At 32.8% G+C, this 16,189-nt stretch overlaps 1 protein-coding gene across 4 annotated transcripts in view; it reads right to left on the bottom strand.

Moving 5' to 3' along the window:
- MINDY3 (MINDY lysine 48 deubiquitinase 3) overlaps positions 1-16,189 on the bottom strand; it is a 91,726-nt gene that overhangs the window by 37,302 nt on the left and 38,235 nt on the right. For all 4 annotated transcript variants that reach the window (XM_001368392.5, XM_016426375.2, XM_056800157.1 and 1 more), the window contains 2 exons: positions 15,470-15,540; positions 9,217-9,297 (listed from right to left, as the gene is read on the bottom strand). In XM_001368392.5, coding sequence (XP_001368429.1) covers positions 9,217-9,297; positions 15,470-15,540 — 152 coding nt within the window. The remainder of the gene's footprint in view (positions 1-9,216; positions 9,298-15,469; positions 15,541-16,189) is intronic.

Genomic DNA, 16,189 nt, shown 5'->3' with positions numbered 1-16,189 from the left:
TCAAGAAGACTTTACAAAAGATGTGGCATCAGTTTGGCCTTCAGGCAAGGGTAGGAAATCTATAAGCAGAGATGGAGAAAAATTATTGCAACCTGAAAGAACAAGCATCAAAAGCAGGAGGCAACAAAGCATGAAGAATGTGTGGGAAATGGAGAACAAACTAGTTAGGCTGTGCACAGAATGAGGAGAACAGTATATGGAAAAGAAAGGTTAGAGTTAGAATGGAAAGGTTTTGAATGCCAGGCCAAGAAGTATTGCTTTCATTCCAAAGACAGCCTGAATATTTTTAAGTGATGTGATCATATCTATATATCATTTTGATCAATCTGGCAAATAAGTATGGATTGGACAGGGAAGAGATAGGTGGGAACATATGTACCAAATTTTTCTGTGCCCATGGCAATTAAGAGTATCTGTGTCCAAAAGATATTTTTTAAGGAGGAGAAAAGGTCCTATTTTTAAACAAATATTTATAGCAGCTTTATGTGTGTGTGTGTGTGTGTGTGGGCAGCATAGAAATGAAAATTGTGGGGATGTCCATCAATCTGTGGATAGCTAAACAAGTTATGATATATAATTGTGATGGAACACAATTATGCTATGAGAAATGATGAGTAAGATTTTAAAAAAAATTCTAGAAAGGCTTATATGAATTTGATGCAGAGTGAACAGAACAGGGATAATATTATACCCAATAAACAGCAATACTGTACAATGATCAACTGTGAAAGAGTCATTTAACCTTGGCAATATAATGATCTAAAAAAAATCTCTGAGAACTCATGATAAAAGATGCCACCTGCCTGCTGAGAAAGAATTGATGGGAGTCTGAAAGTAGAAAGAAGCACACTATATTTTACTTCCTTTATTTCAGAAGCATACAATATTTTATTTTTTTGTTTGATATCCCTTCAACAAAATAACTAATATGAAAAATGTTTAACATGATTGAACATATAAAATGTATCAGATTGCTTAGTCTCAGGTGGAGTAAGGGAAAGGAGGGAGGAAGAAAATTTAGAATTCAAAACTAAAAAAATGAATACTAAAAATTGTTTTCATATTTAATTAGTGGAAAAATAAAATAATATTTAAAAAAAGAAATATCATGAAGCACTTGTTCATCTTGTGTTATAGGGCTCATGATGAGCATTTATAAGATAATCATGAAAAATTATAGCACTATGAACCAACATCAATTGTAAGGAATAAGTCAGTAATGAAATTCCATGAAAAACATAAGATTCTCCAAATAAAATCAGAATATACTTCAATATTCAGTCTTCATTGTAAAGATGGATATAGGGGAAGTTTTTTTTTGAGGGAAAAGAGGGTGAAAGCATGGTTTAGGAAAGAGAAATGAGAGAAGTCAAAGGCTGGTAGATCAAAGGCTTGTAGACCATTAAAGAAGCCTCTCAACTATATTTATCAAGAATGTTTTCTTCCAAAGAGTGGAAGCAGTATAGCACTAAATAATATTAAAAATGCAACTAGTTACATTATAATATACAGAAAACAAATAATTATCAATGGGGGAGTTATTTCCCAAGTAGCTATTTGTGTACAGTATTTGTGTTCTAACCTATTGGGACAAAGATAATATTATATATGGAACTAGTAGAATAAATATAAATGAGATAAGTATACCTATTTTAAATAGTGGGAAATCCATAAAAGAACAGGCAAAGACATGGATTGTCATTTTCAAAGGCCATTTATTCAATATAAATTAATTTTGATAAAGCTGAAATATACAACAGCTCAGGGAAAAAATGATTTAGAATAGACTTCTTCTGAATAAAATAAACCCATTTAGAATCATAAGTTTCATACCTATGAGTTCAAATTTGTCCCTTAGTGTTAGGACATGAAGTTTCTCTTGTCTGATGCTTAAAACTTGAGCATTTACGTTTAGGTCTTAAGTCTTGTTACAAACTCTTTTCTTGATTTCATTTTCTCTAAATTTCTGAATGTCTCAATTGCTATTTTTCTTCTTTAATTATTACTCATTTTTTTGGTATTTAACTTAGGAGGTAGACATTCACCTTTCCCTTTCTTCTTAAATTTAAAACACTTTTCAACTGATTTGTCAGATGCCTACCAATTAGATTCTTACCAGTACTTTTAGGCATATTTAGAGCTCTGTCTAGTAATATGTCATCTCTGTTGTAAGTCACAGTGGAGATATCCAAATCCCATTGTCAGGCATCAGCTTCTTAACCAGATTTTTCACTTTCCAAAATAATTTTTCCTTTCCCGCATTCCTTGACTGTTAATGGACAACAGTGAGGAAAACATAACCTGTGCTCTTAATTACTGAAAGTATTTTTTGAAACCCTTCTAGAAGTGTAATTTGTGATACATCTTGGGAGGTTTTGTCATGCCTTGGAAACATTCCTCCCGGAAGACAAGAGCTTTCTACTATTGCTAGTAGGTAGACAAATAGCAGGCTTAGTACCTCTGGACACAGAAACTCCAACTAAGGCTATTTTTCTCATCTTCGTTTGATCTTTATTTGATGATGTATTACCCAATAGCTTCTGTGGTTCTATTATATACCCTTCACTGAAGAGCAAGCAATATCCAGCACTCTCTTTTTCCAAGAGTTTTTAATAATTTTTAAAGCTCTAATTGTACAGAAGCACACATGATAAAAGGGAATGGATAAATTGTTGTCTGCAACATTGGTGAGAGTACCCACAAAAAGAAGAAATGTGGCATAAGAGCAAGATACCATAGTGGGTATAAGAGATACAAAGACAAAACAAGACAAAAAAAAAACAATGCCTGCTCTCCAGATGATTTTACTTCATTCCCTTGATTCTGTAGACCAAAATGGCACCTTATATTGTCTCTGCCAAAAAAGATGCCTCCCAAATATATGACAAAAATCTTACATATAAGATTCCATAACAGATGTAAGATTCAAGATTGGTTTTGAAAAATTATTTTTAAAACAGAAAGGCATAAAGTAGGGAAATATGTTCATGAAAGGTACTTGTAAACATCATATAAGTTATTAAATGCAGAGTTAAAATTGAGGAGGTTTCCAATAGAGGGTTAGATACTCCAAATGTTTTTGTGTTTAGAAGACTCTGTCAATCGCATCAAGTCTTTAAACACTGCATAGACTCCTAAATAATATCAGTGATTACTCAAAAGACTTTGGCCTAACTATCCAAACAAGAAAAACCAAATGGAGAAATATTTGTTGTTTAGACTATGATAACACGTTAGATAAGAAATCCATAGAGCACATCCATCTGTAAATATTGATTATGGATAAATGCTAAAAATGAATAACAAGCTAGTATCAGAAATAATCAGGACAAAAAAGACTAGGCCATAATGCCTTTGCAAAAAGCTCATAGTTCTTTTATGACAAGACAGACAGGAATGGAGATTGTGATCTAGATTGGAAGACTCGCTCACAGCAATGAGATCAAATATCAACAAAGTATTCACATTTAAGGTTACAAAATGCATGATATATATATGTATATATCTATATATATATAATTTCATTTCATGCTATTAAATAATTGTTTCATTAATATTCAGAATGATGTTATTTGGGGAATATTTATTTTCACTGCTACTTGTGAAGTAGTTTAGGAAAAAAGCCTACAAACTACTGAAAAACATTTATATATTAATTTGTGAAATTATATCAGATGCTGGATGCAACAAATAACAGTATCGAAAAGTGAAACTTTAAAAAGCCTATGGGATGATTTTTAATTATAATTCTCACTTTGCATTTCCAATATAAGACAAACAATTCTAACTGATAACTTCTTTTCAAAATGGTATACATACAAATAGTGGTCATCAAAACTATAGGGTACTGGCTAAGAGAAAAAAGGGTGGATCAATGGTTAGAGGTAAATGATCTCAGTAAACTAGTGTTTGATAAACCCAAAGACCTCAGCTTTTGGGACAAGAATTCACTCTGACAAAAACTGCCGGGAAAATTGGAAAACTGTATGGGAAAAGTCAGGTTTAGATCAACATCCCATATCCATAATAAATTCAAAATGGGTAAATGGCTTAAATATAAAGAGTGAAATCATAAATAAATTAGATGAACATAGAACAGTATATCAGTCAGATCTATGGGAAAGGAAGGATTTTAAGGCCAAGAAAGAGACAGAGAACATTACAAAATATAAAATGAATGACTTTGATGATATCAAATTAAAAAGGTTTTGTACAAACAAAAACAATGCAACCAGAATTAGAAGGAAATCAACAAACTGGGAGAACATTTTTATAACAAACCTCTCTGACAAAGGTTTAATGTCTCAAATATATAAGGGACTGAGTCAAATTTACAAAAATTAAGTCATTCCCCAATCAACAAATTGTCAAGGGACACGAATAGGCAGTTTTCACAGGATGAAATAAAAACTATCAATAAGCACATGAAAAAGTGTTCTAAATCCCTCCTGATTAGAAAAATGCAAATCAAAACAACTCTGAGGTACCAACTCACACCTAGAAGATTGGCCAATATGGTAGCAAAGTGATAAACGTTGGAGGGGATGTGACAAAATTGGGGCACTAATACACTGCTGGTGGAGTTGTGAATTGGTCCAACCATTCTGGAAGGCAATTTGGAACCTTACCCAAAGGGCTTTAAAAGAATATAACTGTTGGGTTTGTACCTCAAAGAGACAATAAGGAAAAAGATTTGCACAAAAATATTCATAGTTGCGATCTTTGTGGTGGTAAAAAATTGGAAAATGAGGGGGTGTGCATCGATTGGAGAATGGCTGAACAAATTGTGGTATCTGATGATGATGGAATACTATTGTGCTGAAAGGAATAATGAACTGGAGGAATACCACGTGAACTGGAATGACCTCCAGGAATTGATGCCGAATGAAAGGAGCAGAATCAGGAGAATACTAGACACAGAGACTGATACACTGTGACATAATGGACTTCTCTACTAGCAGCAATACAAAGAACCAGGTCAATTCTGAGGGACTTATGAGAAAGATGCTCTCCACATCCAGAGAAAGAAATGTGGGAGTAGAAAAGCAGGAAAAACATATGATTGATCATATGGTTTGATGGAGATATGACTGGGGGTACTGATTTTAAATGATCACTCCATTGCAAATAGTAATAATATGGAAATGGTTTTTGAACAATGATACATGTTAAACCCAGTGGAATTACTCATTGGCTCTGGGAGGGGCTAGGGAGGAGTGGAGGGAAAGAACATAAATCATGTAACCATAGAAAAAGATTATAATTTAATTAATTAAATAAAAATTTAAAAAGTGGCATACCCAGAATATTAAATTGTACAAAATAAATATGACAGGTGGATAAATCCCTGACTTGTAGTATTATAATATATGCCCAGTACTGGGGGAAGGGGTGCAGACAAGATTGCAGAGCACATATGTGGACCTAGCTGATCTCTACCAAATTACCCTCACAAAACTATGATATAATGCCTCAAAAAATTTTTTAGAGACATATAACTCAAAAGAATAAAAGATGAAGTTATTTTTCTGCCCAAAACCACTTAGAAGGTCAGAACAAGAGATCTAGTACACTAAGGTAGAGATGGAGCACATCTGCCAGGGCAAGCCCGACCTGGCAACTGGCCTAGGGCAGCAGCTAAAGCAGAAAGAAAGACTTCCAGAGCTTTCAGCTGCAGACCTTAAGGAGGGTTGGTCCACTACTCAGAAGATTATAGGGTTTAGATTGCTCTGGGTGCAAGACTTGTTATGTTGCCCATATGGAGAAGAGGGTTGCAGTTGTAGGGGGATAATCTCAGGGTGAGGAAGAGTGTCAACAGACACCAGCACATACAGCCACAGGGGAGCAGAGGACCCTAGTCATGGTTCCTGGGCTGAAAAGACTTCTTGCATTTACTCACAGATCACAACATAGGCTGGGAGAAAATTGTACACACGTCTCCTTAAGTCATGCTACCTTGGAAGAACCAAAAGCAGACACATCACCAGAGCCAGCTCTAAAGGCAGCTACACAAAGAACCTGAAGCTTGGAATAGTGCTCCCATTACCACAGTTCCAGAGACTCATTTAGACAGTTATTTCTTGAAGTAAAAGAAAAGAAAAACAACAAAAATGAAATACAACATGGAAAGTCATTTTGGTGACAGGGGAAACCAAAACACAAACTCAGAAGAATACAACAAAGTCAATACTACCATATCCAGAATCTCCGAAAAAAAGATTAATTGCTCTCAAGTCCAAAAGGAATTAATAGAGGAGCTCAAAAAGGATTTTAAAAATTAAATAAGAGAAGTAGAAGAAAAATTGGGGGAAGAAATGAAGGTGATACAAAAAAATGATGAGAAAAGAATCAAAAGACTGGTAAAAGAGGCACAAAAAATATTGAAGAAATTAATATCATAAAAAACAAAATTGGCCAATTGGTAAAAGAGGCACAAAAATCCAATGAAGAGAACTTCTTAAAAAACAGATTTGGCCAAGTGGGAAAAAACCAAAACACAAAAATTCACTGAAGAGAACTTAAAAGGCAGAACTGACTCTAAAAAGAGTCTTGTGTTGAAAACATAAAAATTCTTTACAAATTAGAATTGACTAAATGGAAAAGGTGGCACAAAAGCCCACTCAAGAAAATCATGCCATAAAAATTAGAATGGGGCAAGTAGAAGCTAAAGACTCCATGACACATTAAAAGCAATCAAACAATTTTTTTAAAAGAAAAAAATAGAAGAAAATGAGAAAAACAACTAACCTGGAAAATAAAATCCAGGAGATAATTTTAAAATTATTGGACTACTTGAAATCCATGATAAAAAAGTATTGATATTGTCTTTTTAAGAAATTATTAAAGGGGGCAGCTGGATGGCTCAATGGAATGCGAGCCAGTCCTAGAGACAGGAGGTCCTAGGTTCAAATCTTTCCTCAGTTGTGGGACCCTGGGCAAGTCATTTAAACCCCATTCCCTAGCTTTTATCACTCTTCTGCCTTGGAAGCAATACATAGTATTGATGATAAGGTGGAAGGTAAAGGTTTTAAAAAAATTAAGGAAAACTGACCTGATATTACAGAACCAGAGGACAAAATAGAAACTGAAAACATCTACCAATCACCTCCTAAAAGAGCTTCCAAAAGCATAACTACCTGGAATATAATAGCTGAATTTCAGAATTCCCAGGTTGAGGAGAAAATATTTAAAGCAGCCAAAATGCAATAAATCAAATATTATGGAGACACAGCTAAGATAACACAAGATGTAGCAGTTTCTACATTAAAGAATTGGAGGGCCTGGAATTGGATATTCCAGAGGGCAAAGGAACTAAGGCTTAATCCAAGAAACATTTACCTAGCAAAACTGAGCATAATCCTTCAGGAGAAAAAATGGGTATTCAATGAAATAGAAAACTTTCAAACAATCCTGATGAAAAGATCAAAGCTGAATGGAAAATCTGACTTTCAAATACAGGACTCAAGAGAATCATAAAAAAATTAAACAGGAAAGAGAAATCAAAAGACATTCAATAAGGTTAAACTGTATTCATTCCTTCATAGGTAGATGATTCTCATAATGCCAAAGAACTTTGCTATTATTATGGCAGTTAGAAGGAGTATATAGAGACAGAGGGAACATGTGTGAGTTGAATATGATAGGGTGATAAAAAGAAATAAAATTAAGTCATGAAAAAGAGGAATGCAAATGGGGTAAATTATCACACATAAAAGAGGTAAGAAAGAGTTTACAGTGGAAGGGAAGATGGGGGAGGTGGAAGGGGAGCATGTGAACCTTGATCTCATCAGAACTGGCTCAATGAGGGAAAACACATACACAATCAATGGGTTATAGAAAACTATCTTACCCTGCAGGAAAATGGGAGAGCAAAAGGGTGAGAAGGGGGTTGGGGTGGGGGCTGATAGAAAAAAGGACATATTGTAGGAGGTGGTCAGAAATGAAACAGAAAATGGAATGGAAAGTAATGCATAGTAATCATACTGGTTCACAAGTTTTTTAGAAGTGTCTCTAATAAAGGCTTCATTTATCAAATACATAGAGAAATGAGTTGAATATATAAGAATATAAGTCATTTCCTAGTTTGTAAAAGATCAAAGGATATGAAGAGGCAGTTCTCAAAAAAAGTAATTAAAGCTCTCTATAATCATGCCAAAAATATACTTCAAATTACTATTAATTAGAGAAATGCACATTAAAACAACCAGCCCACTGCTATCAAATTGGCTATTATGACAGAAATGGAAAATGAGAAAACCTGGAGGGGATTTGGGAAAGTTGGGATATGAATGCACTGCTGAGGGAGTTGTGAAGTTATTTAATAATTCTGGAGAGCAATTTGAACCTATTCCCAAAGGGCTATAAAATAGTACATACCCTTTGACTCAGAAATACCATTACTAGGTTGGTATCCCATAGAGATAATTCTTGTGACTTTAACCCCAATGTTTTAATATTCTGGGTCTTTTCGGCCCCACCATAGTGATTACTGATCTTGAGTCAGAAAACCTGGCTTAAAATCTTTTCTCTGACATTTACTACCCAGGTGACCTTGGAAAAGTCATTTAACCTCTCCCTGGGTCTTAGTTTCCTCACTGATAAAATGGATGGGGTTATCTTAGATGACAAGAAAGAACAGTGGACTTGGAATCAAAAGATCTTCTAATTTAATTTCAATCCTTATTGTAGTAATTTAATGACTATAGTTTTAGTTTCTATATTTGTAAAATGGAGGTAATAATACACTATCTGATTCACAAAGTTGCTATGAGGAGTTTATAAATCACAAAATGTCAAATGCTAATTCTATTATTCTTATTACTGATATTACTAATAGAATTGTTTATTGTATAGATTATTGTTTACTTCTAATAGGCTAGTAGTAGAGTACCCTGATATTTTTAGGCAGTTAGTCTTTCTACAACATCAACAACTTTTGTGAAACTCTAGAGGCAAAAGCTACAATGTAAAGAAAGGTAAATAATTGTAACTTGAAATGATTCTAAAATTAGCCAAAAATAACAACAACAACAAAACACAAAGAAAAATGAAGATGCCTTACTGAAATTTTTAAAAAAGATTCAAGGTTTATGAAATAAATGTCTCAGAAAAAATATTTAATAAAGTTTATACAAAGATCTCAACTTAAAACAGCCACATTCAGTATCTGTATGTCTAAAGTTTTAGAACAAAACCCAAATTATCCAACTATCATACCTTGGCAAAAAAGACGGTGAGGTGAGTTTCACTGCCAACAATCCAAATGGGGAATTTTGGCGATTTCAAGTAAGAACCAACCTAGGGCAAATTCAATAAAACAAAAATAATGTCAGAGAGATTGTTTTATTTCATCATAGTAATAATCATATAAAATTTTAAAGTACTTTCATTACCAGAAATAGTTTTGATATTCTGCAGATTCAGGTACAACTAACACCAGACTGATAATTCTCTACTACTCATTAACTAAACAATAAGGAGGTGGCAGAAATCACAAGTAGAAACAGCCAGAATAGCACTAATAAGCAATGTGGTTGGTCATGGAAAATTTTTCTGTTATGACATGGAGATCCTAAAATGCAGGTCTTAGTCAGGTCATCAAGACCTTTGTAATAACAGGCTTATAATGAATCTGAATATCTCTCTAAAAAATAAAGTCTGCCAAATATCTCATACTAAAATCATTCTACATTTTAACCATTGTAAATGAGAATTCAATCAAAATGTTTTTAAAAAGTATACATTCCCAATGAAACTTTATGACAAGCAAAAAATGATAAAATTTAACATTTGTATAGTGCTTTCCATTTTATAGAATGCTTCCATATGTACTGTTTTATTGGCTCCTCAAAGATATTCTATTCATGATGCAGGCAAAACTCATCATTAAAATGGGGACAGATACTACCCCATTTTTACAGAAAAGGAAATGGAAGCTAAACAACTGAATGATCTACCCACACCATTAACAGCAGAGCTCGGGTAACAATTGCAGATGTCCTCAATGTCAGAAATGCACTACTTTCTCCAATCAGTCAGTCAGTCAGATAATAAACATTTATTAAGTCCCTACTAGGTGTCAGGCCATGTGTTCCATGCTAGGATATAAAAGATAGGCCCTTCCCTTCAGGAGCTCACAGTCTAATGGGGACAAGTGGCAAATAATTATGTATCAGCAAAGACAGAGAAAATGAAATAATAAAAGGGGAGGCCCTAGACTTCAGAAGGATTGGAAAAGACTTCCTGACAAAAGTGGAATTTTATCTGGGACTTGAAGGAAGACAGGAAGTCATTTGGGATTACATTTTATAAATTATTAACATTTTTCATTGTGATAATATAATCTCAAAAAAAAATAAGACATGTACTAATTAGGTTTGATTCTTCTCTAGGCTTGGTTTTCTATAGAGATTATAGATAAGACATGGTCCCAGCTGCCAAAAAGCTTGTGATATAACTAGCAAAACTAACACACATTAAAGAATAAGGAAAAAAACAACAACATCATATAAAGATATGCTGGAAGATCAAAACAAATAAAATATAAGCTACTAAATAAAAGTTTGACTCTCATCTATGGCTCTAAATTGCATCATCTGAGAACCTAAAAACTTAAGGTTAATAAGTAGCCCTGTAAGAACACCACCAAAATGATTTAGTCATGATCATACCTAAAATTTATTCAGTAAACAACTAACACTCAATGTTGTTAACTGACTATTAATAGTTTAGATTTAGAAGCTTAGGTGAATTCTCCTGGGAATCTAACAACAGGCTATGATGATGTCCTTATTGGAAAAATAATTGTAGATAGGCAAAGTATCCCTGTAGAACCTTTCAAGTGATTTTCACATGGCATAATCCCAAGGCCTTCAGTTGTCCTGGTTAATATACCAGGATGCTGTTCAACTTATTAATATCTCTTTTTAAAATGGTATATATTAGATATATTATAAAGCAGTAATTATAAAAATATATGGTAATGCCTAAGAAACAGAAAAGTAGATAATTATAATAAAATAGATATTTTTAAAAGTCATAAGAGATTATAATAGCCTTGTGTTTAACAAAGGTTAAGTTCCAAGTTTTTTGAAAAAGAATTCACTCTTTGGTAAAAATTGTTGGGAAAACTAAAAATCAGATATAGACCAATATTTTACACCATTTACAAGGTTAGATCAAAATGGATATATGACCAGAGATATTAAAAAAAAGGAACAGGGAATATATTATCTATCAGATTTATGAATAGGAGAAAAATCTGTGAATAAATAAAAGAAATTATTGTGAAATGTAAAATGGATAATTTTGAGTGCATTAAAATTTTTTGTACAAATAAAACTATTGTAGCCAAGATTAGAAGAAAAGTAATAAAGTGGTGACAAATTTTTATAGTTTCTGGATAGAGTTCTTATATCCAACATATATAAAGAACTTTGTCAAATATATAAGGATATAACCCATTTCTCAACTGACAAGTGGTCCAAAGATATAGACAATTTTTGAATGAGATCAGTTAGAAATAACTATATGAAAAACTGCCCTAAATTATTATTGATTAGAGAAATGTCAATCAAAATAACTCTGAGGAATCATATCACTGCTATCAGACTGATTAAAATGATAAAAGAGCAAAATGACAAGTGTTGGAGGGATGAAGAAAAATGGAAACACTAATATAATACACAGTTGGGAGAACTGTAAACTGATCCAGCCATTTTGGAGAGCAATCCTGAATTATACTCAAGAGTTATAAAACTATGTATACCTTTTGACCCAGTAATACCACTATTAGGTTTATTTCCTAAGATGATCAAGGAAAAGGGAAAAGAATCTACTTGTTCTAAAATACTTATATCAGCTCTTTTCATAGTGGCAAAGAACTGGAAACTGAAAGGATGTTTGTCAATTTGGGTATGGCTAAACAATATATGGTACATGTTTTATTATTTTTTTTTGTTTCCCTAACCTTTATTTTTTTTATTTTATTTTAAACATTATTTTTATTTGGTCAATTTCAAACATTATTCATTGAATACAAAAATCATTTTCTTTTCCTCCCTCCCCTCCTACCACCCCTCCCATAGTCGATGCATAATTGCTATGGTACATGTTTATAATGGAATACTGTGAATGCCATAAAAGATGATCACAAAAAATCTGTAAAGACTTATGTGTGGTGATAGAAAGTGAAGTGAGCAGAACCAAGAGAACACTGTACACAATGTATGATGATCAACTGTGGCAAGGATCAATGAGGCAAGGATGCAGACAGCTCCAAGGGATTCATGATGAAAAAGACTACCCTGCCACAAAAGGAACAGATGGAGCCTGAATGCAGATTGAAATATACCACTCTTCACTTTTATTTCCTCCATGAATTTTTCTTGTGTAAGTAAAATGTATCTTGTTTTACAACATGATGATCAGGAAAATATATTATATGCTAATATGTGTAAATTATATTATATTACTTGCCTTCTTGGGGAAGGGAGAAGTGTAAGAGAAGAAAAAAAGAATGATACATAGATTTTTGGACATAACTAATTGGAGAATTTGTTTTTCTTGGATGAGCATATTTATTTAATTCATAAAATTTATAACAAATAATATATATTATCATCATGTTACATATTATGTTTACATATATATATATATAAATGCTAATTCAAATAATGGTATATGCTTCCAATGTAGTCTGACAAAGGAATTGGGCATAATAATTTCCCTCACTTAAAAGTATGGTTCTTTTATTGCTCTCTGAGATCTCATTAGTATACAAAGGCTCCTTAAGGGCAGGAACTATTTTCATTCTTGGGTTTGTGTTTTTAGGACCCAGCAAACTGCTTGGGGATTTAAAATAGTATGTTGACTTACTCATGATAAGCCTTCAGCACCGCCAAACATAAACAACTGATTTATAAAAATATTTTTAGATTTGTAAGATTGTGGTAGCCTATATCCAGGTTCATGTTTAATATTTTATAATGATGTAGATAAGGCTGAAAGTAACAAAAGTGAAGGAATTGTGCAGGCCAAGTGATATATTAGGACCTATGAAGTATTAAAACAACTAGATAGCTCCTAGGATATTGGGTGGATCATGTAGAGGCATTTTTAGAACGATATGGACAAAAAATACCTACTGAAATAGAAAGTAAAGAAGATGAAATCTACCCTGTGAAGGTTATGTCCACAATTAGTGGACTGAATGGCATCCACTCTGTGTGCTGTTGGATTTTCATTTAAAAAAACAAGAAAGGGCTCTAGTACCCAAATGCCTAATAAATACAAATCACCTACACATGAAGACAATGACGTCTGCAAAGTTGAAGTTACTGGGCCAACATCAAGTGGGCAGTACTCTTAAGTACCAAGAAAAAGGCCTTAGTTTTATGTACATATATCTTTTTGTTAAATGATGCCTTCTCTAATGGGGGGTAGGTAGGAAGGGAATTATTTAGGCATTTTAATAAACAAATAACCTTCTCCATCTTTAACTGCAAGCTGGATGGCCACATTCCCTGTTAAAACCTGTTTTGTCCAATGCATAAAGGTGGATTTGGATATAGACAGTGACACAAGTATTAGAACATTTTAGTGAATATCTTCTATGTAATATATTATCCAAGGTTTTTAGAAAAGTAAGCAGACTAAAAAAAAAACCAAAAACCAAACCTGTCTAAGACTGTAGAGTAATTGTAACAAAACAAAGGTACTGACAATTTTAAACATAAAATATTCTGCATGCAATTTTCTCAATAGTCACTACAGCTACAAATACCACATAATATTTTATTTATCAAAGTTTTTTCATTTGAGCCTCAATATTTATTCATCAAAGAAATAAAAAAAGGTCTTGTATCTGGTTGACTGAGTCTGAAAAAGGTAAAGTTGTAAAATAATTCAAACAACATTTTACATCCTGGTAACATCTAGTAATATTGCACTTGTCAGAATCTTTAAAGCATACAAACACAGATGCATGTGTATGCATACAAACAAAACTACTTGTTTTGCTGTTCTGCCCCATGCACTTTAAGGGTCCATACAGTCTTCTGTTGGATTCCAAACTGGCATCTCTTCTATGCTGTTTCCCTCCATCAGAATGAGACACCTTGAGAATGGGGGCTATTTGCATTTTCTATTTATACTGCTAGCACAGCACTTTGCACACTAAAGCATAATGCTTCTGAACTCATTTCTATCTTAATTTGTAATAAGTGAGAAGGGCAACTGCTTTGTAGTATGCCAACCACTGGAAGTAAATGTGAGATGAGTGGGAAGGGCCACAACTGCAGATCAGAGAACAAATTCTAATTTGTATGTGAGAAGTGACTGTTAAGATATACTGGCCTTTAAGACAATTATGCCATTAATATTATTGATTAATAAGTCAATAAGAAATAAAAGAATATAAGACAGAAAAGGTATGACAAGTAGGAGGGAAGGCAAAATCTTATTATCATTTAATTATTATTTTTATTATAAAATCCTATGACTGTTAAGGGCATGAATTAGATGAAAAAAATTCCCTATACCTGTCCCTTTCCCAAAGAAATAATACCTACATAAATATAAACCCTAAGAAGCCATTACTAAATAAAATAAAGGTTATTGATATTCAAAAATTAAGTTCACATATATATTTTAGATTGTTAAGCAAAGGATAAGAGGTACAACACAAAAAAAAGGTGGCAAATACGTGCCCCAAGAACAATAAGTAACTTTGGAAAATGTCAGAATAAAATGATTGTTATTTATAAAATGCTTGAAATTAACTTTAGCAAATTCTTTTTCTTTTCCTGATAAATAATACTTTTAGTAGTCATGGCTTTTGCTTTGAGAGGACATATGAAAGCTTGTCCAAGAGCTAGCAAACCATGGCAGTATAAAATACATTTGTCTTCATGAGATACATTCATATACAGACACTGATTCATTTGTTATTTTCAGAAAATGAGACCTGTATGTAGTTAGAAGCACTAATGGCCAATCGTTGACCTAGAATATATTTGCAACAAATCCTCTAACAACAGAATATATTCTAAGGAAGTTGGTGTAAGAATTAAAATAAGTATTTCTACCCAGATATATATTTTATAAAGTTTATTGAACGGGTAGACAACGTTCCTATAAGTAACCTGACTGTGTGGTCCCTAGTCTGCCAGTCTCTTCCTCATTCCTTTCTCACCTACCTGCTCTGTCTCTTCTCCTTTCTCCCTTTCAATTCTCCCAGTTTTCTGGTGGTTCCCCCGATTCTGACCCAAACCTTAACTTTTATTTACGTACAGAAAATACACTGATGCAACCCTATATAGAATCAGGTGCAACTGTGGTATGTCAGGAATGTTTGATAGACAGGTAATGTTACTCAGGAGGGGGAGGGGATGAGTTTCCTTGACACAATGGACATGGGAAAATTGCATTGAAGTTATTAATAAATATGTAATATTAAAAATCAACTTACCTTACAATATCTTAAAGATTCCATTAATGTTAAAAAGCCTATAGCTGCTTGTTTATGTATGCCAAGAAGTTCTGTTTAAAGAAAAAAAGTTATTTTATTACTACAAAGATCTGCAAAAGTGTTTCCTCAGTTTGGCTCAAATGAACAATCATTTATTTTCTAATAAGATAATTTCTATCTCTTAATAACACTACTATTATGTCATATAGAATATCTATTCATTATCACATGTAATTTAATCTTTTATCGTAACCAATAAAAGCTAACACAATTTTCCATTATATACTTGCACATTACCAAAATGTGGTCATTCACTATAATATATTAAATGTTTCTATACTTAGCAGATATAACAAAACTTCACTAATTGAAACCAAACAAGGGAAAATATAATTCTGAATTAATGAAAATCTTGAATTATGAAGTTTACTTAAAAATTTATATTAAGTATTTTAAACAGTTCTCCAAAAGTCCCTTTTATGCCATTAACTTAATTTTTTCATTGTATATTAGTTGACCAATTTTTTAGGCACCAACAATGTAGATGTTCTAGAAATGTTTTCTTTCTAAATGCTAAAAAGCAATATCAGTTCTTCTCCTGTCTAAACTCTGAATCTGGTCTAAGTTCTGAATTAATAGAATCAAAATTGAAATGCCTTTTTATTCAGTATTCCTTTCCATAGATCACTGAGTTTTTTTTTAGCATTTTAATTTTAATTT

This window comes from Monodelphis domestica, chromosome 5 (genome assembly GCF_027887165.1).
Source record: "Monodelphis domestica isolate mMonDom1 chromosome 5, mMonDom1.pri, whole genome shotgun sequence".
Lineage (NCBI taxonomy): Eukaryota > Metazoa > Chordata > Mammalia > Didelphimorphia > Didelphidae > Monodelphis > Monodelphis domestica.
Note: the sequence above shows the minus strand (reverse complement) of the source record. Positions and strands in the feature narration are given on the sequence as shown.